Source organism: Canis lupus, chromosome 8 (genome assembly GCF_011100685.1).
Source record: "Canis lupus familiaris isolate Mischka breed German Shepherd chromosome 8, alternate assembly UU_Cfam_GSD_1.0, whole genome shotgun sequence".
Lineage (NCBI taxonomy): Eukaryota > Metazoa > Chordata > Mammalia > Carnivora > Canidae > Canis > Canis lupus.
The window spans coordinates 2,563,354-2,591,168 of record NC_049229.1 but is presented as its reverse complement, the minus strand read 5'-3'; the positions used below and the strand labels follow the sequence as shown (position 1 = coordinate 2,591,168).

The window sequence follows — 27,815 nt, the reverse complement described above, 5'->3', positions numbered from 1 at the left end:
GGATTGTGGAGTTAATTTGGGTTCTGGGGGTTATGACATCTTCTGGAAGACTTTTAGGAGGCAAATTCGATAGAACCAGGAGGTAGATTGGATTCGGCATTTCAAAAATAAATAATTATGAATAATTAAAAACCACATGAGTCCTAATAAAGCCTGGTGTGAGGCTGTGGCAGAAAGTGCTAGTTCCCTGTGCGAAGTCCATTGTCTCCTTTTTCTTTTTTTTAAAAAAATTTTTATTTATTTATGATAGTCACACAGAGAGAGAGAGAGAGAGGCAGAGACACAGGCAGAGGGAGAAGCAGGCTCCATGCACCGGGAGCCCAACGTGGGATTCGATTCCGGATCTCCAGGATCGCGCCCTGGGCCAAAGGCAGGCGCCAAACCGCTGTGCCACCCAGGGATCCCCATTGTCTCCTTTTTCTTACTAATAGAATCCCAATTTTAATGTGGGATGGCAGCACGTTAAGATAAAAAAAAAAAGCTGTGATATCTCAGTCTCCCTTGTAGATGGGAGAAAGGTGGAGACATTGAATAACACTCAGGTAAATGAAATGGAAGTAGAAGCCATTGGGTGTAGTTTCTGGAAAAGATCAACTTGGCCATTCTTTGCCCATTTGCCCTCTAACTTTTTCTTTCTGCCTCGAGGGTGTACAAAGTTTCTTCAAAGTATAAAACCAACAGTGACACCTTAAGGATGAGAGACAGTGAGCTAGAAAGATCCCATATCCTTCCTAATATGATGAAGCTTTCAGACCAGGCCTGCATATGATAGAACTTCTTTATGTGAGAAGAAAATAAATTCTACCCTCTTAAAAACATTATCATTTGAGTTTTCTGTAACATGAGACTGAAATAATCTTGAAACTGATACAGATGATGTTCATTGAGAATACAAATTCAGTGTTTCATCAGATACTGAGTAAGCTGGGATGGAGCCTAATAACCCAGATCTTCAGAGGTGCTCTAGGTGATTCTGAAACAGGTGATGCTAGTGGTTAAAGGTCTGCCATTTGGGAACCACTGACTTCCTGTATAACTTTTCCTCTACCCTCTCCCACCTTTTTCACCAAACATGCCCATAAATACAAATGCCCCAATTTTCTCCATAAACACATTTTTGGTAGTATCAAAACTGTAACAAAACTATATTCATACCGGGATCCCTGGGTGGCGCAGCGGTTTGGCGCCTGCCTTTGGCCCAGGGCGCGATCCTGGAGACCTGGGATCGAATCCCACATCGGGCTCCCTGCATGGAGCCTGCTTCTCCCTCTGCCTATGTCTCTGCCTCTCTCTCTCTGTGACTATCATAAATAAATAAAAATAAATAAATAAAAATTAAAAAAAAAACTATATTCATACCATATAATCCACTACTGGATTAATAATAATTCCACTACTGGATATTTACCCAAAGAAAAAGAAAAACTAATTTGAAAAGACTGTGCATCTCTATGTTTACAGCAGCATTATACACAATAGCCAAGGTATAGAAGCAGCCCAAGTATCCATTAATGATGAATGGATAAAGAAGCTTAGCATTCTATCAGTACACAATGTTTCCATTCCTCAACCTTAAAATGAAAAGTGGCTGAAAGAGTCCTAAGACCCTTTCTAATTCTCTTTCTTATACAGGAATTGGAGGGATGTAAAAAACATTGCACGCATGTCAAGAAGTCATCTGGGCCACCAAGGGTTTGCACATATGAGACCTTCTAATACTGAGAAGTCCTTCCTCATTCTCCACAAGTGTCAGGTGCTTAGCTCTTTCCCTGATAAAATTAGAGCTTGAAGGGTCCTTTGGACTCATCAATCCAAACCCTTCATCTGAAGTGAGGAAATGGAAGACTGCTACCCTGATGATGTGCCCAAAGCCATATCACCAGGCAGATCTGAACCTGGTATTTCAGTTTCTTATTCTAAACTCTATGCCCTTTGCCCTGGTACAAGGTGTTTCCAAAGAAACCATGAATTTGAGAGTTTCATCTTGCCTGCTCTTTGTAGACTCTTCTCCATGGGAATACATAACCACAAATGTTACCCACTGTGGGGCTTCTGAGAGGCAGCTTGGGCAGAGTCTATCCAGGTGCCTGGTGAATACTGTGTATCCATAGCACAGATATAAGTAGCAGTGTCTGCAGCCTGGGAAGCCACGATAGACAAAGAACTGCTTTTGATGCTGGTGTTCAGTGTGACTTGTAGTCTTCTACTGTGTTTCTCTCTCTGGTTTGAACATACTAAAATCAATTGGACAAAGACTCTGCCTGAGTCTTGTCTATACCACTGTAAGTTGTCAATAGAAGTCTTATAACTGCAGTTCATGGTGGCATTTTCACCCTCCTGGATGCTCAGGACCTGATGATTCTGTTCTTGCTGGCTGTTCAACCGTAGTCAAAAACAGAAGGCCAGACATTGGGAATTAGTCATTGTATTTTCATTCTTCAGTATTCACATTTCCTCCCATAATTTTCTGATGCATTTTCAACCTAAGAAGAAGAGTTTGCCCAAACTCTGTTTTGTGGGCTCTGAACTTGGGTCTCCCTGTTCCTATCACTTTGGTCACACTGTTTGTATTACCATGACCCCCAATTCACTGGCCAGTTAAAGCCATAGTATCATCAAAGAAACTACCAGGAGTTTCTCCATTCTTCTTCCTTATTAGGATCACAGAAGACTCTGCTCTGGGGCCTGAAATGCAGCCAGGATCCTCAGTTGAAAGAGTGAGCTCTCTCTATGGGGTATATTTATCCATACCCTCTGGACCCCAGTCTCACCTGGCCAATCAGAGGCAAACCCAATCCTTTGCTTTTGATACACATAAACTGATGTGTTACCTATGGTGCCATCTTGTGGTAGCAACATTATCTTGCTGATAGAATATGCTCTGGAAAGGTAGAGTGTGATTCAGAAAGTTATAAAGCAGTGATGCCCAACTTCCTGCCATGTCCTCACACTGTCCTCCCTCTGTGTGTGTGGTCTTAATCTCTTCTCATAAGAAGGCCAGTCATACTGGATGAGGGTCCGCCTTAACATAATTTAACTTAATTTCCTCTTAATAACCCCATCTCCAAATACAGTCACATTTTGAGGTACTAGGGGTTTAGGAACATAAAACAGTGGGGAGACAATTCATCTCATGGCAATGTAGATATTTCTGTTTCTATGACAGGAGGTGGTAGGGTATAAGAAAAGAGCCAGGTTTGCAATCAGGCCATGGAGATCAAGTTTAGATCTACACATTCAGGGGCTGTTTATATCATTTGTTGTCTGTATTCTCTTGACTATAAAATGTAGGTGATGATGGGACACCTGGGTGGCTCAGCGGTTGAGCATCTGCCTTTGGCTCAGGGCGTGATCCTGGAGTCCCAGGATCGAGTCCCACATTGGGCTCCTTGCATGGAGCCTGCTTCTCCCTCTGCCTATATCTCTGCTTCTCTCTGTGTCTCTCAGGAATAAATAAATAAAATATTTAAAAAATTTTTTTAAAATATGGGTGATGAGTAATAACAATATTACTTTTTGGAGTTTTGAAAATGAGATGAGATAGTAAAATGCTTTTTAGATCAGGACCTGACACTTACTAATGACTCAAAAATTATTGTTGGTATAAGAAAATGGGTCCTGATGCTGAGCAGTCAAAAGCAATGGCAAACATCCCCTAGAGTATTTTATAAATGGTTTCAAAAACTGACTTTAAAATATTCAGTGTGTAAAATAGAAAGAGGGAAGAGGGGAGGGAAGAAATATAAGGAAGGAAAGAAAGGAAGAAGGGAAGAGGTTGTTGGCTGGAGATTGGAGAGTGCTAGGAGGTACTTCTGGAAGGTTTGTGTGGGGTGACTACCACAGCAAACCTGGATGTTTGTCACTATGAGACAAGAAATATTAAAGCTTTCTGAGCGAGGGACTGATGTTATTTAAGAAGTTAACATTTCAATCTGCTCTCTGCTATATACTTCTGAAAAAATTTGTAAGGAAATTTTTGAGTAGTGGTTAAAAGACCCCTGGCGGAAAATTAACAAGGCAGGAAACCACAAATGTTGGAGAGGATGTGGAGAAAAGGGAACCCTTTTACACTGTTGGTGGGAATGTGAACTGGTGCAGCCACTCTGGAAAACTGTGTGGAGGTTCCTCAGAGAGTTAAAAATAGACCTGCCCTACGACCCAGCAATTGCACTGCTGGGGATTTACCCCAAAGATACAGATGCAATGAAACGCCGGGACACCTGCACCTCGATGTTCTTAGCAGCAATGTCCACAATAGCCACACTGTGGAAGGAGCCTCGGTGTCCATCGAAAGATGAATGGATAAAGAGGATGTGGTTTATGTATACAATGGAATATTACTCAGCCATTAAAAATGACAAATACCCACCATTTGCTTTGACATGGATGGACCTGGAGGATATCATGTGAGTGAACTAAGTCAATAGGAAAAGGACAAACATTATATGGTCTCATTCATTTGGGGAATATAAAAATTAGTGAAAGGAAATAAAGGGAAAAGAGAGAAAATGAGTGAAAATATCAGTGAGGGTGACAAAACATGAGAGACACCTAACTCTGGGAAATGAACAAGGGGTAGTGGAAGGGGAGGTGGGGGGGGTTAGGGTGATTGGGTGATGGGCACTGAGGGGGGCACTTGGCGGGATGAGCACTGGGTGTTATGATATATGTTGGCAAATTGAACTCCAATAAACAATATTTTAAAAATTCTAGTTCCCTACTTTTTGTATTTATTTGGCTGTATACACAAAAAATATATTGAGAAGCAGGAAAAAGAAACGAGGTGCCTAGGTGGCTCAGTTGGCTAATTATCTGCCTTCAGCTCAGGTGGTGGTCTCAGAGGCCTGGGGTCAAGCCCGAATCACATCAGGGAGGCTCCTCACTCAGCTTGTCCCTGCTTGTCAGTCTGCTTGTCAGTCTGCTTGTCCCTCTCCCTTTGCCCCTCCCCCTGTTCATGCTCTCTCTCTCAAATAAATGAATAAAATCTTAATAAAAAGTAAAAAGGAAACAGAGACATTGCTGACCTCTGGGTAGAACTGTGAGGTGAGCTAGCTAGGGTAAAAGAGAAACTTTCTGTTGTAAATGTTAATTGGTTACCAGAGCAACAAATGAAAAAGCAGGATCATTGAGGACTTAGACCTTTTGAAAAGTTTCAGGTCACTCCACAAGGCCAATAACCCCAATCCAGCAAGGTTATGGTTTCAGGCAGGGGAAATAAAAAAATGTATAGCAATGAAGAGAAACTGTGTCAATTGCAGCCCCATGACCAAACCTGGACTTCAAGAATGAGTAGCTTTCTCTGTTTTCTGCTTATGCTTTATATGTGTGTGTGCTTTTTAAAATGCTGTCATTTTCTTCTTAATCCATCCTTCTCACTATTATTTTGTATATAAATTGTTAAAGATTAATTTTGTGATTTAGTCTGTATATAAAGCACATTCAATGGAATCTCCACTGAATTTTTAGAAATGATTAATATAGCAAGAGATGTATAGTGACTATTGGGACTATAGACCTCATTTTGGGGAAAGGGTAAGAAATTCTCTTGTTTAAAGGACAGCTGTAGCTTACTCAATGGTAACAGAGTCATTTCATTGTTTGAAAGTTCAAATGTGCATGCAGAAGTACATATCAGTAACCAGAGATCAGTAGCCCGAGGGATAAAGTGTGCCAATTATCAATTTATTGCGTTTCTTTCTTATTGCCAAATCCTTTCTTTAGTGCCCCATTTGTGATACTGGGCCCATTCCCTGGGAACATCTTGCCTCCACCAGCTGACATGATATCTAGCTATATCAATAAAAAGAACCTGGAAGAGGACTGCAAGAGGGAGAAGCTTCTCTTCCGGGTTTTGGTATGTCTTCGCATTTCTCCTTCCTGCAGTTCTCAACCAGCCTGTGGAGCATGCAGTGGCATTCACCTGCAGCAAGTTTCAGCAACAGCCTCACAGCAGCTTCTTGGCAAGATTCACCAGTGCCCCAAGTGAGTTCAGCAGCACTCCTTTGCTAGCTTCTGATAAACTTTATTGGAACCCTGGTAGGTGTTTTTCTCCTTGTCAGCCTTTATCTTTGGTGCCTCAGCAAACTTCCACCATTCCGCAGGCTATAGCTACACACTCTCCAGTGAGATCTGAATCATTGGAGAGTATGTTATTATAATGTATCACTTACTTGGGAACTCTGGCTTAGTCCTAAGATAAGAGCTTCTCTCTATGTATGCTATGTTCTTTAGAGTTCCTTTAATTCATTAGTAATTAACTGACAGGAAAGGCATTATGCAGAGGGGTCAGTAATCACATGCCATGAAACAGGATAGTACTTTTAAAACCCTGTGCTTAGGTATATGGTGAGGAACACATGTGGGGTTGGTGTGGGGTGGTAGCAAAGGAGTTGGAAAAGTGAGGCCGAACCACTGGAGCATTGCCCTGGTCTAAGAAAAAAAGGTTTTTATGCTGTGCTATATAGTTTATTTCAAAAACTATTTTTTTCCAGGTACTACTTGACAGAATAATCACACCTCTATCTTTAAAACTCATCAGACAAAGTAGGTAATGAGAATTTCCTTGGACAAGTTTTTGAGATTCATCTATAGCTGACAACCAATGATATTATATCTAAGAGGTAAACTCAATGTCAGTCTCCAAAGAAAGAATGCCCCACCATGGCCATATAGAAAACTTATGAAGAGGAGCCCCTGGGTGGCTCAGTTGGTTGGTGAGCATCAGACTCTTGGTTTTGACTCAGGTCATAATCTCATGGGTCATGAAATCGAGCCCCAAGTTGGGCTCTGTACTCAGCACAGAGTCTGCTTGGTATTCTCTCTCTCTCTCCTTTTGCCCTCTCTGCACACAGCACCGCCACCCCACTCACGTGAACTCTCTTTCTCTCTCCTATATTTTAAGAACTTATGAAGAGAGTGGCTCAGTGATTGAGCATCTGCCTTTGGCTCAGGTCATGATCCCAGGGTCCTGGAATCAAGTTCCATATTAGGCTCCCTGCAGGGAACCTGCTTTTCCCTCTGCTTATGTCTCTTACCTCTCTCTGTGTGTCTTTCATGAATAAATAAATAAAATCTTTTTTTAAAAAAAAAGAATACTTTCTGTAACTTCTAAAGGGTTTGTGTTCTGCTTCTCTGGTGAAGTGAAATAATATTTAGTATTTTAAAATAAAATAAGAGATAAGCTATTTTTTAAATAAATTTGGGATGGTCATAGATTGTTTGAGCAAGTCAGACAGCATAACAAAATATTGATTGGTCGCATTCTATAGAAATTTAAACTTCTGGAAAAAAATAAATAAACTTCTCCACAGGTATGCTAATGAAATGTTTAAACTTTACCAGATCAAGTGATTTTTCCATCCATCATCATTGATTCTGAGCTTCCCACCACCAGGAAGTGGCCATTTAGAATTTAAGCTCTACAAATTCTACAAGTTTAAAAAAATATATAGGCCATAAACAAAAAAACAACCATTTGGCTTAGGATCATAGGATCACCTCCAAATAGATTGCCCCCAGGTATCAGACATGTCAGGAGGGGAGTAAAGAAGGGAAAAGAAACCTCAGAGAAATAAAGGCCTCATCTGGGTCAAGTATAACCTGAAAAAATTATCAGGGTCAGTGACTCAATTTTTTTTTTTTCAGGACACATAGTCTGAAAAGTGATTGAGAATTCACTCAATTCAGACAAAGATTTAATAAGAATATGATTGTTTTGTCCTTTTCCCAGAAAAGATAGAAAGGAATATTATCAAGAGATTAAGTAGAGATATTATCTTGAGAGTGGAACAGGGATATTCCCAGATGAAAATAAAAGAGGGATGAAAGATCTAAATGTGAGACAAGATTCCATCAAAATCCTAGAGGAGAACACAGGCAACACCCTTTTTGAACTCGGCCACAGTAACTTCTTGCAAGATACATCCACGAAGGCAAAAGAAACAAAAGCAAAAATGAACTATTGGGACTTCATCAAGATAAGAAGCTTTTGCACAGCAAAGGATACAGTCAACAAAACTAAAAACCTACAGAATGGGAAAAGATATTTGCAAATGACGTATCAGATAAAGGGCTAGTTTCCAAGATCTATAAAGAACTTATTAAACTCAACAGCAGAGAAACAAATCATCCAAACGGGAAATGGGCAAAAGACATGAAGAGAAATCTCACAGAGGAAGACATAGACACGGCCAACATGCACATGAGAAAATGCTCCGCATCACTTGCCATCAGGGAAATACAAATCAAAACCACAATGAGATACCACCTCACACCAGTGAGAATGGGGAAAATTAACAAGGCAGGAAACCACAAATGTTGGAGAGGATGTGGAGAAAAGGGAACCCTCTTGTACTGTTGGTGGGAATGTGAACTGGTGCAGCCACTCTGCGTGGCTGGTTCCTCAAAGAGTTAAAAATATACCTGCCCTACGACCCAGCAATTGCACTGCTGGGGATTTACCCCAAAGATACAGATGCAGTGAAACGCCGGGACACCTGCACCCCGATGTTTCTAGCAGCAATGTCCACAATAGCCAAACTGTGGAAGGAACCTCGGTGTCCGTCAAAAGATGAATGGATAAAGAAGATGTGGTCTATGTATACAATGGAATATTCCTCAGCCATTAGAAACGACAAATATCCACCATTTGCTTCGACGTGGATGGAACTGGAGGGTATTATGCTGAGTGAAGTAAGTCAATCAGAGAAGGACAAACATTATATGTTCTCATTAATTTGGGGAATATAAATAATAGTGAAAGGGAATAGAAGGGAAGGGAGAAGAAATGGGTAGGAAATATCAGAAAGGGAGACAGAACATAAAGACTCCTAACTCTGGGAAACGAACTAAGGGTGATGGAAGGGGAGGAGGGCGGGGGGTGGGGGTGAATGGGTGACGAGCACTGAGGGGGGCACTTGTCGGGATGAGCACTGGGTGTTATTTTGTATGTTGGCAAATTGAACACCAATAAAAAATACATTTATTATTTAAAAAAAAGAAAAGAAAAAAAGAAAAGAAAAGAGGGGGAGGTAGAGGTGCCTGACTGATTTGGTCGGTAGAGCATGATTTCTTGATCTCTGGGTTGTAACTTTGAGCCCCATGTTGGGTGTAGAAATTAATTGAAAAATAATATCTTTAAAAAAATGAGGAGATGGACAGAGATGTAAAAAGAAGTTGGGGGAAAAGATGTAGAAATTCTTACTCTATTACTAACTTCAAAGTTAATTTCTGCTCTGTGAGGCTTACTTTCTCTGTATATAAACTTTTTATAATATTTTTGGAGAAATTTTTTAATCACATAAATCAAAATAACAATTTAGAGTCATAATCATATATATAAAATATCTTAAACATGTGAGCTCTCTGATACAATTTTTTTTCAGAAGAAATAAACATATTCTCTGGTCTTGGATATCCCTACTAGAATTAATGTAATCTTTGATACTGAGAGCTTTGGTTGTGCAGATTGATTTTCCTATGAACTTTGTTAGACTGGAAATCTTTGTCAAGTATACAATTTTATATCATGAATTAATGTGACTTCTTACCAAATGCCTAAGAGTTTTTCAGCAGATACTATATTTGATATTTTTATGGGTCAGTAGCCTCAAATTTTTAATTTGGAAATCACTGTGATAACTATTTCAGAAAATTACAGGGATGCCTGCATGGCTCAGCAATTCAGGGTCTGCCTTTGGCTCAGGGCATGATCCTGAGATCCAGGATCAAGTCCCACATCAAGTTCCTTGCAGGGAGCCTGCTTCTCCCTCTGCCTGTGTCTCTGCCTCCCCCCCCCCCATGAATAAATAAATAAAATCTTTAAAAAAAACAACAATTACAACTTGGTAGCTTTTAGACTCTCAATAGTGCTTTCAGGACCACATAAATAGGTTCACTGGTTTTGTGTTACACAAGATTGGAAGTCTAGATATCATGATGTCTAATTTACTTTAAAATATGTCTGTGTCACACAGTTGGTATTATGTATGTGCTAGAAGTTATTCTTCAAGTCTAGGTCAAGAAGCTATATTGTACTGATTAAGAATCTATGCCATAGATGTTGCCCTCATTGAGAACATATGTGGTACAGCTTGTCAGCTAGCTTTATAACCAAGTACTTGTTTTCCACATGCAGATCAACACCTGAGGCAGTGCTAAGTACCTTCATGAATGCTAGAAATGATTTTTTTAAATAAAAATTCTCTTGCATTTTTTACTTCAGAACTCTAACACTTAATGATATACTCAGAGTGGGAGTGGGGTGGGGAATTGGCGGGGAATTGCTATTTAAGCAACTATTCAGGTGGCAAGGACTCCCCAGAGCCCAGCCTTTCCTGCCCTGTTTGCCTTCACAGAAAAAGATCTTGGAAAACTCTCTTGAGTCACAAAAAGTCCCACTGTCTCAGGAGGTTTGTGTGCAGCTCTCCCCTCAGTCTCAGGCACTGTGTCACTAAGAGCACAGAAGTACTTGGCTGTGTCACTCCCATGGGCTGAGGGTTTCCTCAGGTGGAAGGAGGTTTCATTCCTCTTAAATTCAGCCTCAAAACCTTTGATGCCTTTAACCAGTGCTCCCTTTAATGTGTACTGGAGGAGAAGCTGGGGGCCTTGGTTGGGGTACTGCACGAACCAGTAGAGATACGGCTGAATAGAAGATGAGTAGCTGCACCTCAGCTCCAGAGGGGCTTCTTCCGAGACAGTAACATAGGCATCCGGTTGGGTTACTGACTGGGCTCCGGTTCCTCCTGAAACATCAATGTTGAGTCAGTGAGTCCAAGACAGACTCTCACCTATTAAGACAATGTATCTTTAGTCTGTATCTAATTAGAACATGATCACTTTTGCATAGGGAGTAAAGGAAAGGGAATGTCACTTGGGGCAAAAATCAGGTCAAGCACTGAGATGAGCAGCAGAAACATGGCTGAGCAGTGGAGATACTGTGGCTCCTGAGCAGGTGGGACAGTTAGCTGAGGTCACTGAGTTTTCAGATCTATAGGAAGAGTGGAGAGATTGGGCTGGACAAGTCCTTTGCTTTGATGAGTTTCAAAGACTGTTAGAAAGAGTCTTCTTTTCTGGCCTCTTCTTGTCAGTTTCCTCTCTGCACAGACATCAGCCAGCTGCAGGGAGGAGGGGCTGAGGGGATGGTGATGACCTGCAACCAGAACAAACGTCTCGTTTGTGCAACATTGCCCTCTGCCTCCAGAGGTAGGACCAAAGATCTGAGAGAGCTAGCTGTCTTCTGTTCTCATTTCAGAGATGTGATCATCTAAAAAAACTTCAACAGGAAGTGTTTCTTCCTCCACGAATTTGTGAAAATGTCACCCTCTGTAGTACATGGTATTAATCCCTAAAATAAGGGAGAAATGGGAGCTTTATAAAAAATAGATGAGTAATTTACTTCACTGAGAAATTAATCACAGAAGACAATATTCTAGACTTTGAAGTACCACTCTATTTTTAAAGCCATTCATCAGTTAGGAAGACTAAAATCAATTGCCTCAGCTGAGCTGAGTTTCATATGGCCTTGTGCTGGTGGATGATATTTAAAATCAGCCTGGAACATGTGACATTATCTAATCAGAGCAAACTAGTAAAGGCAATAATTTTCTTTCACAGCAGAAAGTGTGAAAAAGACTCCTTGGTTTTCAGGTGAACTAGTTTGATGTGTGTTTAGGCATGAGAGAATAACCTGGGCACCCCATGTTTAAGTGGAGAAGGTGAGTCCTGTTCCAATTGTTGGAGGTCACAATAGACTGATATAATGATAGTGATCTCACACTAAAAAGAACATCAATGGAGAAGCATTTTCAGAAAAGTGGGGAGAATTATAAAGGTAACGAAAATATGACATATAAATAAATGGTTCTAGAAGGAACTAGGAGAGAGAAAAAAGGGAATCTATATGAACTCAATAAAGCTGAAGGAGTGCAGCCAGCAGATTGGAAATGAGAGGAACTTCCAGGGGCAAAAGGGGTGGGTGGGTGTTGGGTGTAGAAGCCATGGAAGTAGTTTATCAGGGGCACTCAACATAGTGAAGCAACACAGTCCCATACAGCAGGGGCCTATCAACTGGGGAAGTCTGCTCTATGCTCTAATAGTAAGATGAAACTCTGAAGGAGAAGACTTCTCTATTCCACTTATTTTAGAGACCACTGAAACTTAAAACTGAAATATCAAGGAGAGAAATCTCAGCTGAAATGAGAATCTGGTCAACAGGAGTCCTTTTCAGAGGTGCAGAACAACTCACTCTTTCTGAATCCTCTGTTGACTTGCACCAGTCTGAAATCAATTCTCTCTCAGGCTTCCTCTTCTTCTTCTTCTTTTTTAAGATTTTATTTATCCATTCATGAGAGACAGAGAGAGAGAGACATAGGCAGAGGGAAAAGTAGAGCTCCCTGCAGGGAGCCCAATGCAGGACTTGATCCCAGGACCCCGGAATCACAACCTGAACCAAAGGCAGATGCTCAACCATTGAGCCATCCAGGTACCCCTCTCAAGCTTCTGATCTTCTTCCCATTCTTCTCCTCCTCCTCCTCCTCCTCCTCCTCCTTCTTCTTCTTCTTTCTTCTTCTTTCTTCTTCTTTCTTCTTCTTTCTCCTTCTTTCTTCTTCTCCTTCTTCTTCTTCTTCTTCTTCTTCTTCTTCTTCTTCTTCTTCTTCTTCTTCTTCTTCTTCTTCTTCTTCTTCTTCTTCTTCTTCTTTTCTCCTTCTTCTCCTTCTCCTTCTCCTCCTCCTCCTCCTCCTTCTTCTTCTTGATTTACTTCTTGACCCTGCCAATAGATCTCTTTCACATATGGGACCAAATCACATGGCCAATTTGAAATGTTAAATGTTTCTGGAGTATGCTTCTGATTCAAAATATCACACTAAGTATATGTACTCTTCTCTTTTCTCCCCAGAATTGCCACTGAAATAAAATTTATTTTTTAATTGTATTTATTTATTCATGAGAGACACAGAGAGACAGAGATACAGGCAGAGGGAGAAGCAGGCTCCATGCAGGGAGCCGGACATGGGACTCGATCCCCCGGAGTGGGATCACACCCTGAGCCAAAGGCAGATGCTCAACCACTGAGCCACCCAGGCGTCCCGCCACTGAAATAAAATTTAGAAGCACAAACAGGATGAACTTAAATCCATCATGAGAAAATTAAAAAAAGATAAAAGATATTAATAATCCCATAAGAGGGAAAATCAATGCGAGCACAGCGATGAGTGAGACAGAGGGCAAAAGCACAGCCCAGAATGAAACAGAAGATGTCAGTAGAAATGTGAGTGAAGGAAATTTTACTTCTTGGGACCTTGAAGAAGTTCTGGGCTCAGAAAGAGAGTATAATGGAGGTGTGGATGGACAGAACACAGGGGACAAATTGAAGGTCAATGTGTGGATTAGCTATGCTCCCTCCTATGCTCCATTCAACTCCTACTGCACTTACATGTGAGAAGCATAGAAAAAAAATATACATATATAAATCTCATTTAATCCTGAAAACAATCCTGAAATATACATGATGAAAACATATTTAATATGGGCCTGGGGAACCTAGGTGTCAGTTAGGTAAGTGTCCAACTCTTGATTTCAGTTATGGTCATGATCTCAGGGTTATGAGATCAAACCCCAGGTCAAGCTTCCAACTCCGCATGGAATCTGCTTATGATTCTTTCTCTCCCTCTTCTTCTGCCCCTCCCCCTGATCGCACACACACACACACAGACACACACACTCCATAAATAAATAAATAAATAAATAAATAAATAAATAAAATCTTTTTTAAAAAGAGAAATATATATAATATGGGCTGAAGATCAAATGGCTCATTAGTAACATAAAAGCTATTCAAACTGGCATCACAACCAAATTCTTTCCAGTGCACCATGATGCCAGAAGATACACAACAGACATGGAACTAGAATTCAAAGATCTTGATTCCAGCACAACTTCCTGTTCTTTCTCACTGCCTTTCAAATCTTTCTTTCACGATTTGGAAATATTTGTAGAGAGTCTTCAGTCCACAAATTGAGAATTTGAAGCAAATTCTGACTGGGTTGGATCCTTTTAGTCAGTGACTATGGAAACGAAACTGAACAGAAATCTTAATTCCCAATTTCCAGGTTTTCCCACCCTTTGGACTATATAAGCAATGGCCTGTCTAGTAGCCCACATCTTCAAATTTACAATAAATGTGGCTTTTACATTTTTTCCCTTGTAATTGTAACATCTATCACAAAGCTTTATTTCTATCAGGCCACAAACATTCTTCCTGGACTTGGACATAAGTTGTAGGGCAATTCCAGAGTGCCAAGGAATCAGGGGAGAGGAGTTTTCATATAATCTTTGGTGTTATCAACTTTCTTCACCAACTTTTCTATGACACCTTCGTTATCGTATGATCTTGATAATTGATCCTTGCAGGTCCTTTAATCACCAAAACAAACCTCCTCAGTGTCTGGAATTCTTTTAAGTACTTACTTATAGATCCTTCTCAGGAAATCTGAAGTCATTCTGTGCTCCCATGTGCTGCCTGTGGGAGAAGGCATTCTATGGCGATGGCTAATGCTCTTAATTCACATTTGCATCTAGAGAGCAAACAGAATTTCTCTACCCTGCAACCTAGGTTCTATATCAGGCATTGCTAGGGCCCCAGCAGGTTTGGGTACAGACAGCAGGAGCCAGGGGAGCACTGTGCGGCTCACTGCACAGAGGTAGGTGGCTGAGTCACTGGGCTGGGAATCTCTGATGAGCAAGGAGACATACTGTTTTGCTCTATCGACCTGCACTGCAAATCTTCCTTCTTCTTTTTCACCTTTGGAGTATATGTTCATCAGCAACTCAGGGCCCTTCCCAGAATACTGTCTGTACCACATGAAGTACTGGGAAGCACTGTCACTATAATTGCAGTTGAGAGAGGCAGTGGTTCCCTCCAGAGTGCTCAGAGATCCAGGACTCTGCTCCACTCCCTTCTGTTGACTCGTCATCTCTATGCAGAAAGACAGTGGTCAGTCAAAGGATATTCATTGAGTAGTAGATGCTTACTCTCCAGAATTTAAAAGCATTTTCACAGACCTCCTACCCCAACTTTCCCTTAATTAGCAGGGATAAAAACACTCATGTTATTACCCACAGGCCCAGAATAGATGATAACTCTGAATGCAGTGCTTCATATTCCCATATAGATGCCCAAAACTCACGGGTTAACTGAAGCCACAGGATCACTAGTAAGACTCTTGAGGACTTCATCATTCTCTTCCTCTAGTTCACTGAGGATTCAGATTTTAAGCCCTAAAACAAACAAGTCTATCTCAGACATTTCAAATTCTTCTGCTTTAGGAATTATAAAGCATCTATTCTACCAATTAGGAAAAAGGAGAGTTTTTCACCACCCCTCCTATACTACCAAGCTCCTCCTCCCCTCCCCTCCCCTCCCCTCTCCTCTCCCCTCCCTTCCTCTCCTCTCCTCTCCTCTCCTCTCCTCTCCTCTCCTCTCCTCTCCTCTCCTCCCCTCCCCTCCCCTCCCCTCCCCTCCCCTCCTCTCCTTTCTCTATTTCTCTCTGGGTCTCTCTCTCTCTCTCTCTCTCTCACACACACACACACACACACACACACACACACACACACACACACAAGCTTTCCTTTGTCCCTGAGAAAACACTGCCATCTTGTGGACTCATGATAGTGATCAAAGAAATGTTCAAATGTAGACCCCTATTATATGAATTAATAACAGTAAAAATCTGCCACTTCCATAAAATTAAAAATTTAAGAAGTATATGGTCCAAGTCAACGTGTGTGGGGAGAGGGAGATGTGTGTGTGTATTTGCTTTACATATACAGATAATAGCACTTGTCTGAGCAAAAGCAATTATAGAGAATAGCCACTTTCTTGTGCTGTAAAAGTAGTCACAGAGTATTGTATTTTACTGCCCAGTGAGGTTCTTGCAATTCAAGGAGCATTTCATATTGTGTAGTTCTTCTCCACATCAGGCCAGACACTTCCTATGTCATTCCCTCACCTCCAGTTTTTAAAGAAATTTATTTTAACTCAAAAGAATCCTTTCAAGACAGGCAGCCTAAAATCTGAACAAATAAACATGTTTCCAGCTCAAAACTTGGGCAATATTTTTTTAACAAAGCCAAGGACTAGAGAAACTTGGGATTCTTCATACTATTTTTCATCAATGACACATCTGTGTCAAGATAGTGCTTACTAGAGTTGTTTATTATTTATTATTATTATTATTATTTATTATTATTATTACAATACAGACCTGACTTCAATATCTAGACTATAAATAAAACCTAGTGTACCTGTTTGTTTGTCTATTTCCTCCTATTCCCTTTTCTTGCATAAAGCCTTAATATGTAGGGTTTATCTTCAAAAGTTAAGATTTGGTCTTGCCCTCTCTGCATCTCCATCCTAGCCTAGCCAGCAAAGCAGATTTATCAGAGGGCAATATATGCCAGAAGCTTCACTGGGCTACAGAGAAACAAGCACAGACAACAACTGTCTTTCCTGTTCCACAACCTGAAACAGAATAAGGGAGAAGATGCTAATATTGACATTCTTCTAAGAGTACATGCCATTTGGCAGAAACCACACAGCCATTTCTCAGTGAAGGTAAGAACCAAAGGAGATGCCACAGACGATGGCAACAACCATGGTCTTAGGATATCTATGAACACCAAATATAAAGCCTTAAAAATAGAACGTGGACTTCAAGCACAGTCTTTATAAGAAGCATCCTGCCCTTTTTAAAGATTTGTAACAAAAGTTAATATAAATGGCTAATAGCCTAATGTTGTGATGGAAGCAAAGCCATATCCACCCTGGGAAAATGATAGAATCCACATAGCATCAATGCTGTCCTGTCTGCAGAAGCTTCTGTGCCTTGACGGGATGAGCACTGGATGTTATTCTATATGTTGGCAAATTGAACAGCAATAAAAAATAAATTTATAAAAAAAGAAGCTTCTGTGCCTAATGATGTCTGATGGAACTCCTTCAGATGATAGAAGGACAATGTTAAAGCAATTGATCAAAAATAAAATCCACAGTCCTCTCTCTCATTTGATTTAAGTAGTCTTCATTTTCTACAGTAGTATGTTAGATATGTTTTGTAAACCTCAAAATAACACAGAGCAGGCTCCGATTCAAAGGGAATTCATCTCATGATACTGCAGATGCTAGTAATTTTGTGTCCATTAAAAATATATGAGCTCTACTATTAAAAACAATAATAAAGGAGACTTTTATATATGTGGAAACACAAACGTCTTTACCCATTGTGTGCTCATTAACATTACTGTATTGTTTACGCATTTGATTTTTAAATCATGTAGGAAAAAAGAAGAGATACAAATGAAAAATATTGGCTTTATGTTTGCTTATGTAGTTGCCTTTACCATGGTCTGTTATCTTTGTGTGTGTGTGTGTGTGTGTGTGTGTCTCCAAGTTACTGCCTAGTGCTGTTTCATTTCAGCCTGAAGGACTCCCTTTTAGGATTTCCTGTGGGGTAAATCTACAAGTGATAAACACTTCAGCTTTTGTTTATCTGGGGATGCCCTAATTTCTTCTTTATTTTTGAAAAGTAGTTTTGCCATATATAAAATTGTGGGGTGATGGGTTTTCTTCTTTCAGCACTTTAAATATATCATTCCACTGCCTCCTGGCTTCCATGGTTTCCATGAGAACTTGACTGTTAGTCATATTAAGGATCACTTGCTTGTAATTAATCCCTTCTCTCTTACAACTTTCAAGATTCTCAATTTGTCTTTGTCTTTCAACTGTTTAATTATTATGTGTCTCAATGTGAATTTTTTTGGCTTTATCCTACTTGGTGTTTATTGAGATTCTTGGCTGTGGAGGCTCATGTTCAATCAAGTTTGGGAAGATTTTCATCACTATTTTTAAAAAGATTCTTCTTGCCCCTTTCTCTCTCTCCCCCCCCCCCACTTTTTTTTTTAAAGATTCATTTATTTATTCATTCAGAGAGAGCGAGAGAGCGAGAGAGAGGCAGAGACACAGGCAGAGGGAGAAGCAGGCTCCATGCAGGAAGCCCGACGTGGGACTCGATCCCGGGTCTCCAGGATCACAACCCGGGCTGCAGGCGGTGCTAAACCGCTGCGCCACCAGGGCTACCCTCTCTCTTCCCTTTTGAGACTCCTATTACACTTATGTTGGTATATTTTACAATGTCTCACAGGCTTCTCAGGCTCCCTTCATTTTTCTTCATTCTTTTCTCTTTCTGCTCTCAGACTGGGTAATTTCAATTGATCTGTATTTAAGTTTTGGGATTCTTTCTTTTGCCTGCTCAAATCCAATATTAAATTCCACTACTAAATTTTTTTCCTTAGAAAATTTCCTCTGTAGTGGCTTCTCTGTCCTGAAGGAGATCTGAGTTACCTGCAATCCAGGTAAGCCTTTGCATCAGTTCTTTAGGGAGTTCCCTGACAGGTTAAAGCAGTAAAGCACTATTCTTTGATAGCAAGGTTGGCTCTGCTCCCTCCCCCACCAGGACATCACACTGGGAATGCAGGCCACCATTCAAAGACTGTCATGAAGTCAGTTATAAGAAGTTGGAGCAAGGATGAGTTAAAATGCCACAGATCTCTCTTATCAAGTTTGAGCTATCTTTGTCTTAAGTGTTGGCTTGGTCACTGTCTAACTTTCTGTGGTGTTTGGTTAGAGAGGACTGGTTATTGTGGTAAATTTTTCTATCTTTCTAGGTTGTCCTTTTCCTGGTCCTTTGGGTACAGAGAGAGGGAGAAGGCTTTTCTTGGACTTTTTTTGTCTCCATCTATTGGCATTTCCAGGTTACTGGCTTCTCCAGAACTCAGCTGGGTTATATGAGGCAAAAGAAAACTCAGGGAACTCACTGCTCTGTCATTCCTCAAATTCCAAGTTAGTTAGTCTGTGTTCTTCTCTCTACCTTCTTAGGTTTTGTTTTTACACAAGGCCCAGGGTTTTAAACCGTACTTAACAGGAAGAGTAGAGAAAAGTATACCTACTCCAATTTTCCAGGAGTAGAAGGCATGCTGCTTCTTTCTTTCTCTTAGCGGCAATGTCAGACCAGCTTGATTGATATAGCCTCCTAATAGCAGCCCACTCAAAATGGTACTAAAATTTAATTCCAGTTCAGTCATCTGGATTCTTTTGTTGGATAAATGTGGTCCTCGATCATAAAGATAACTATTATTTATTTAATATACTACTCTAAGAGATCCCTCACAGTGACCCAAGACAGCCAAGGTGGTGAATATAAGTCGTCTCTGTAAATGGCATGTCCCTCCCTATACCTCTTCTCTTTATCCTTTTATACAGAAGTTTTGAGTGTGATTGGGAAATGACTAGAAAAAAAGTGCAAAGTTACAGCTATTAGAAGGGTCATACTGGGATACCTGGGTGGCTCAGTGGTTGAGCATCTGCCTTTGGTTCAGGTCATGATCCTGGGGTCCTGGGATCAAGTCCTGCATCAGACACCTGCGGGGAGCCTGCTTCTCCCTCTGCCTCTCTCTGTGTGTCTCTCATGAATAAATAAATAAAAGTCTTTTTTAAGAAGAAAGGTCATACCAATTTTGTCATAGTGGAGAAAGAGCAACCCTGGCAACCAGGAAAGGAAAACCTTAGACTATGAGAGGCAAGAAAGGGTAAGGGATTAATGCTCTTTTCATGTGCTAGATCCAACACTTCCACCTAGCAAAACAACCATATGGTCTTCTGTGGCCAAGCAATAGCTGCAGTTAGCAATTTGACCTACTCTGGTTTGTCATCCTCTTCCACATTCTATGAAAACAGAAAAATTGATATGAATATGGCCTGTCCTGAACTATTCTGCTCTGTCTGACACCATCAATGGAAACTTCCCAATATGGATTCCCAACCCCATATGTGTACAAAAACATAAATCAGCACATTTTTTCAATCTGACTGGTACAAATGTATATGCCTCTGATGTCTAAGCAGTCTTGAGTCATGCCTCATGAATTGCTATAGAGGTTGCAAATACTCCGTAACAATGCTTATACAGCTTAGCCAAAGTGATGTGACGCTGACTCTAATCAAGTTTAACAGTAAAGCCCAAACTGGATTAACTTGTGCCCTTTGGGTTATATGTTTATGTCTGGGAAGAAAAAGACCACAAAACATCCTTTTATCAGTGATGTGGTTACTTCTTGGTATTTTTTTCAATTAAACCAAAGATCAGTGTGTTAGTCTAAACTTCCTTGAATGGATCATAACGAATGCTACCCTATATCTAGCCATCTGTATCCTTGAATTAATTCACAGTTGACTGGATCTGGAATCCTAGGAGACATGATTGAGGTTAATGCTGAAAATTGATGTCATTCTGCTGCTTAGAGTTTTGCTAATAGCATCTTTGATTAACTGCTGTTTAGGACAAATTGAATGGATTTAGTCTTGGTCTCTGTCAGATTAATCAGGATGGCTGATGGACTGGCATATTCACGAGAAACATTTCAAGAAACACACAGTGTAAGATCATGGGGTGGTTATTGTTGAAAGACAATCCACTATGAATCTTTCATAGTTCTACATATCTTGCTGGGTGTGCCAATAACATAAGGCCATGACCACTCAACCTAAACCATTTTTTAGGGTTATCCTTACAGCAAGCAACCTTGAGCAATGAGGAAATGTTTTCTCTGAGACAAAGAGCAAGCTTGCTTGCTGCTTCCTAAAAAAAACAGTAAATTCCCCAAGCTCTGTTCCTTAGCTATGACACAATCCCACTGCGTGCATAGCACGCTGAACTGTGAGCCCATTATATCACCCTTTGAGAATGAAGGGCAAATGCAACTGAAGTAAATATGCCAATGTTCTTGCTTTGCAAAGATAAAATGCTTTGTCTCTGACCTAGGAGTCCTATGTCTACAATAATAGCATCAAAGAAACGATAAACTTATTATCTTGTAAGAAGGTTAAGATCCAAGTCCTGACAACTCCCCTCTCTCCCACATTTATAAATACTATAGTAAAGATTTGAATTCCTTTGAGAAAGATAAGTTTCCCCAAACTGGTTTAGAATGTACTTTTCTTGAAGGATGTGATGTATAACCCCATTAATGTATAATGTAATGTAATGTAATGTAATGTAATGGATAATAATGGACTGATAAAATGCTAGAGCAATTTTCTGATATAATTTAATGAAATAAAAACTCATTCTGGAAGATCGGTGTTACACACTCAAATGATAATTAATAATCCAAGGAACCTAGTAGCCGGTGCACAGACATTCGAAAGTAGAATAATTACAAACCAGTTCTCTGACCATACTAATGACCTTTAATCAGCCTTTTTTTTAAAAAAAAAATCTAGTCTGCTATGAAATATCTCTAACAAGGCTAATTATTTGAATTTATTTCCTGAAGAGCTTTTCTCTTGAAATAATTTGAAATAAAACTTTGACATACATTCATGATTATTTGACCTTAAGTTATTGTTTGACTTTCCAAAGCCTTTTGGGTATGTCTTTTCTTTTTTTTTTTTTTTCATTTAGTCATTTCTCTATGAGGTTATTAGCCTTCGAGTAGCTAGCCCAGCTCATTCAGATTATACCTGATAAAATGAGGTTAGTTGAGAGGAGACAGTCTGAGACCCTGAGAGGATATAATTATTTGACAGAGCCCACTGAGTGGAAAAAGGCCAGGATCTGAGACGGGGGTAAGGGCCAGAGAGAACTAAATTGTACCATATAACTAAGCAAAGAGAATATACACAAAGTTGAGAACTGCTAAGGTGAGGATGAGAAGAAGGAAAAGAAGAGACAGAATGAGGGGCCAACACCAACCAACCTTCCTTCCTTCCTTCCTTCCTTCCTTCCTTCCTTCCTTCCTTCCTTCAGGAAAATGATACAGCAGTAAGTTTCCTGAGTTTTCTTTTGCCTCATATAACTGACTACTGTTGGTCAGTCACTATTCTGTGCACTAAGGAAAAAGACACGAACAAAATAAATGGTACCTCTGGCCTGAGAGAGCTGTATTTTAATTGGAGGTATAGGCAATTAACATACTGACACAAAAGTCCACAATATAACTGCATGCTGTGATTACTATCATCAGGGAAATAACCAGGGTATTGTGACAGAGTTAAGAGGAGGTCTGTGGGTGACTGCATTAGTCAGAGATCAGCAGAAGTTAGAAGGCTTCTTCCACAGTAATGATATTTGAGTTGAAACCTAAAAGATGAAAATGAGTTGGGTTGCTGAGATTTAGGGGAACAGCATTTCAGATGGATGAAAGAGTAAGACCAAATATAGGAAAGGATATGGCAAGTTCAAAAAACGGAGGGAAGATCAGTGTTGTTGCAGCACAAAGAGCTAGGGAAAGAGAGTTAAGAGCTTATATTGAGGGGTCAGGAAAGATTCAAATTATGCCAAACCTTGTATATTGTACCCTGGAGTTTGCATTTTACTGTAGGAGTAATAGAAAACCACTGTAGCATTTTAGGCAAGAAGAGACAGCTTTTGATTTATGCTTTAAACAGTCACTCTGGCTAACAATCAGGTTATTGTTTCTCAAGCTGTTAAGTGATAGAATCACCTGGAGATCTTGGTAAAATGCAGACTTAAATTCAGTCAGTCTAAGGCAGAGTCTGAGATTCTACATAAATTCTAATACTGTTGGTCCACATTTTGAATAGCAAAGATGTGGGTAATACACTGTCTTGAGAGAAAAGAGACCAATTAGAAGGTAGCTTGGACCAGCACAGTGTTTTTTGAGCTCTGTTTAATATGTCTTATTTTATGAAAGGATGTTTATTCTAACTCTGTGTAGTGTACCCCGAAGTTTTTAAATCTTATTTTACTTTTTAATGACAGAATGTGTAAATTCACAGGTTAAAAGAAAATTAAAACATGGAAAAATGTTCACTTAGTATAACGGAAACCGTTTTAAAATAATAATGTCCATATCTGGTAAAGTATTGGAAAATCAGCACCCTCATATGCTCCTATTGAAGCATAACTCGGTTACAAAATTCTTCAGGGAACTCAGACATTCAGTGTCATGTCTTTTCCCTTATCCAAGCAATTCCATTTCCATTAAAGCTATGGCTTTAATAATGTTCATAATGACATTGTTTATAATACTGGATAATTGGAAATAATACCAAAAATGATTAATTTAGGGTGAAATAGGCGATAGAGATTAAGGAGCACATGTGTGATGAACACTGGGTAATGTATGGGAGTGTTGAATCACTATATTGTACACATGAGACTAATATAACACTGTATGTTAACTGTACTAGAATTATAATTAAATTAAAATTTTAAGAGGAAATAAAGTGATTAATTTAAAAACTTCATCTATGTAATGGAAACCCAGTAATCACAAAATTATGTCCTCAACATATATGTTTCCTGTGTTTCCTGGGGGCACCTGGCTTGCTCAGTTGGTGGAGCATGTGACCCTTGATCTCAGGATCATGACTTCAAGCCCCACATTGGGCATAGAGATTACTTTTAAAAATGTGTATATATATATATATGTATATATATATATATATATACACATATATATACACACACACACACACACACACATACACACACGTATGTTTTCTGGCATGAAAATGTCTTCATTATAGTGTTGAGACAAATAAGCATGTTAATAAATACCAGGTACACTGTAAGCCCCTTTCATAGAAAAATACAGCTGTTTGTGTGCACACACACACAAAAGCTGAAAAATAGTAATAGTGATCATTTCTATATCATGAAATTATGGGACTGTTCTATTTTGGAATAGAACTTAATTTTAACTTGAATTTAATAGAACTTAAATTTAACTTGAATTTAAAACACATAACTCATTCCTTCAAATTCTAGATCCTACTTTGCATCTTTAATGGAAGAAGTAATTGACAAGGGGTCAGAATGTCTAGTTTCTACCTCTACCTTGCATTTTTCTATAAGTCATGCTTTGAGTAAGTCATGCAATGCCTGTAGGTCCTAATTCTTCCATCTGTTAAATGAAGGGCATGGCTGAATCAGTATTTCCTAAAGTGTGATTGATACTAGAAGTTTGTTAGGTGGTACATTTTTATTTGTTACATATATCACATTGTTTTAATTTGTAAAAGAAAACAACGAGCACATCAAATATATGATTTCACAGATGGTGTCAATTAAAACAAGTATAATTTTTGTGTAGTTATTTTAAAAATCTATTTAATATAAAAGTCAATTTAATATTAAATTATTAAATAATGGTATAATTGGTGCATGAAGATAGAAATGTTGTGAAGATTATAAACAAATGAGTAAGATGCTGCTAGTGAGGCTACCACTTGATGAAACCTTGCTTCAAGGACTGACACCCTGAGCCACAAAGGGCGAGTGACAGCAGTGGAGGGGACTCTGTGGGTAAGCAGGTCCAAGATCAGTACAATCTGCAGTGAGCAATGAAATTTCAATAGCAACCAAAGGAAATTGAAGTCAATATTAATTCAGATTCATCACATAAGGGAGATGGCATATTATCCTTCATTTCTATTTGGAGACAAAAATTATATAGAAAACTCCCTCCATAAATAAATAAAACATACTCACTCCCACCCACCTGTATCAAGAAGCCCAGCTGCTGGGTTGTGGTAGGACTGCAGGTGCTCAGAGAACACTAGGCCAGGAAGCACAAAAGTAGATGGCCAAATTTCCAGGATGACAGGCTGGGATGTGCAAAACTCTATACAACTTCTCTTTTCAAACAGTTCTTTAAAATTTTTGTCTGCATACTCTTTCTGGCTTGATTGAATTAAAGTTAAAGATACAAATCCTTTTCCAGAATTCTTCTTGAACCAATGGAAGTTGTACAATAAAAAATGGTAGGTATTTTCTCCTGGAGACTCAGGAATGAAGCACTCGGCTCCATTGAATATGAACTGCTCAACTCTGTTTAAACAGAACCACAGACAAAGATTTATTAATGGCTGATTATATTTTGAAAGATTAGAGTGTCTTTTCACAATCCTCCAGCTGAGCATGGTAGCTTTAACCACCATTTTATAATTTTCAGATTTATGACAAAGATGACTAGGTTCTGCTCTTTTTATTCATTTCTCCAAAGCCCACCAACTCACAATACGGCTGCCAAAAGAAAAGTATCAAATGAAAATCCCAAGGACTTCTCCATTATCCTATTTGTTGGACTCATGAGGACTCAGCTTGGAGTCTGAAAGCTCTCAGATGCTACCAAGCCATATTTATACTTCTATTGTCACAGGAAGCTGAGAGACTCTTCAGGCAACCATAAATTAGATCCATTCCCCTGTGCACATATTCACTCAGCTATTCCTGACCTCTGAAGAGATCACATGGAAAGAGCATCATGTAAGACCAAGTGCAGATTAGTTGGAGAGCTACTTCTATTGTTTGTCCTCCAGATTGTTCTCTTTCTTTTATAAAATTCTTCAGCACCTATCACGTATGAGTTATAAATTGAAAAACAAAAAAGCATCCTTCCCCCAAGAAAAACCTAGAGAGGTTGTTTTCTCTCTTCTCAGTACAGAAATCTATCAAATAAGCCCCTACATATGAATCTAGTTAGTGACACTGTAGCTCATGATAATGATCCTATATCTGAGCCCTGCTCCATAAAGCTTGTGTGGATCCATCTTACAATTTACACTAAAACACACTAGCAATAGGGAGCCTTCATGGCCCAGTCAGTTGAGCATCCAACTCTTGATCTCAGGTCTTAATCTCAGGTCCTGAGCTCAAGCCCCACTTTGGAATCCCCATTGGATGCACAGCCTACTTTAAAAAAATACACTAAAAGCAAGAAATTATTATTTTTCTGTGTGTAACACCTATGAGATAACAAAACCAAACAAGAAAGCCATTACAATCTGTTCAGATAATTGGATGGGATAAAGCCAATGTAAAATAAAGAGAGACTCCCAGCCATCACCATAGTAAAACAGTAAGATAACCAATAGCAGGATGATGGAAACCTGAGCCTTAATCGATATTTGGTATTTTCTTATTATTTTTTCCTTACATATTATCTTCACTGCCTCATCATCTCATATGTGTCCAAGAATAACCACTGTTAGTTGAAAAATCATTTTATGCTAATGTTATTCATTTAATTCAATTAATTGAATTGAATTGAATCCTTACAACTATGTAATGAAGGATATGTTATTATAGATGATGAAATATCTCCAAGTTTATGCTCCAATATGCTCCCAGTTTAGTAATTTTGCCAACATATCATTTAGCAAGTACAAGACTTCAACGTCTGTGCCTTTTATCACCACATGAACGTGCCAGTCATTGAAAGCAAGCAAGGGAAATGCCCTATGTTGGAAAATAAACCTAATAGTATATTGCTTTAAAAGAAAGTGAACAGGGTGGCCAGGGTAGCTCAGCGGTTTATCGCTGCCTTCAGCCCAGGGCCTGATCCTGGAGACCCGGGATCGAGTCCCACATCAGGCTCCCTGCATGGAGCCTGCTTCTCCTTCTGCCTGTGTCTCTGCCTTGCTCTCTCTCTTTCTCTCTCTCTCTGGTCTTTCATGAATAAATAAAATAAAAATCTTTTAAAAAATAAAATAAATTGAACACCATAGACCAATCTAGATTCAAGCCTCATTAGAGAAGGTCTTTGGTACTTGTTTTGTCTGTTCTGTTCGGTACTCTACATTATAAATCCACAAAAATACCTGTAACTTATTGTGCATTTAATAAATAATTTTTAATGAATAAACTCAATGTGAGTCTGTCAGATCAATTAAGAATAAAAAATGAAAGTTTATATTTTACTTTCACTTATTCTTTCTTTGACGCTCTTCCTTGCTTTATGTCAATCTCAGTTTCTGACCTATTCTCTTTTCCTTCTCTCTAAATAAATTTTAATGTCTGTTGCAAAGCAGGTCTGCAGAAACAAATTTCCTCAATTTTTGTTTGTCTGAGAAAGTATTCCTCTTTCACTTGTGAAAGATGATTTTACAGGTACGGAATTCTAGGTTGATGGGGTTTTTCTTTCAAGACTTTAAATATTTCACTCTCTTCTTGCTTGTATGATTTCTGAAAGAAGTTAGGTGTAATTCCTATCTTTGTTCCTCTGTAGGTTGGTTTTTTTTTTGTTTTTTTTTTTTTTGCTTTGGCTTCTTCCAGGATTTTTTTGTCGTTATCTTTGATTTTCTGTGCATTTGTTTGTTTAGATTTGTTTTTGTTTTTTGGCATTTATCCTGCTTGGTGTTCTCTGAGCTCCCTGAATTTGTGTTTTGGTGTCTGACATAAAATTGGAGAAATAGCCAGTCATTATTGTTTCAATTATTTCTTCTGTTCCTCTGTTCTTCTCCTTCTGATATATCCATTAAGCATTTGTTACAACTTTTGTAGCTGTTACATGTCCTTTGGATATTCTGTTCTATTTTTTTCAATCTTTATCTTCTTTGCTTTTCAATTTTAGAGGTTTCTGTCAAGATACCATCATGTTCAGAGATTTTTTTTTTCTTCAGCTGCTTCTGGTCTATCAAAAGCATTCTTTTTTTTCTGTTACAGTGCTCTTGATCTCTCATATTTCTTTTTGATTCTTTCTTAGGATTCCATCTCTCTGATAACATGGCTCATCTGTTATTGTATGCTGTCTGCTTTAATCCATTAGAGGGCTTAGCATATTAATCATAATTGTTTTAAACTCACGTTTTTATAATTCCAACATCCCTGCCACGTCTGTTTGATGCTTGCTATGTCTCTCCAAAATATGCTTTTTCTTTTTTGCTCTGCCCTGTCATTTTTCCTTACTAGCCAGATAGGAAAGTACTGGGCAAAAGGAGCTACTGAAATAAGCCA

At 39.2% G+C, this 27,815-nt stretch overlaps 1 protein-coding gene and 1 gene segment (V, D, J or C); both read right to left on the bottom strand.

The window, feature by feature from the left end:
- The window catches only part of LOC607937 (T cell receptor alpha variable 9-2), a 544,059-nt gene that overhangs the window by 484,479 nt on the left and 31,765 nt on the right, over positions 1 to 27,815 (bottom strand). The gene's annotated exons all lie outside the window — the stretch shown is intronic.
- LOC102156901 lies at positions 14,547 to 15,358 on the bottom strand. The segment is given in 2 exon segments: positions 14,547 to 14,974; positions 15,186 to 15,358. Coding segments are annotated over 2 exon segments (453 nt in total).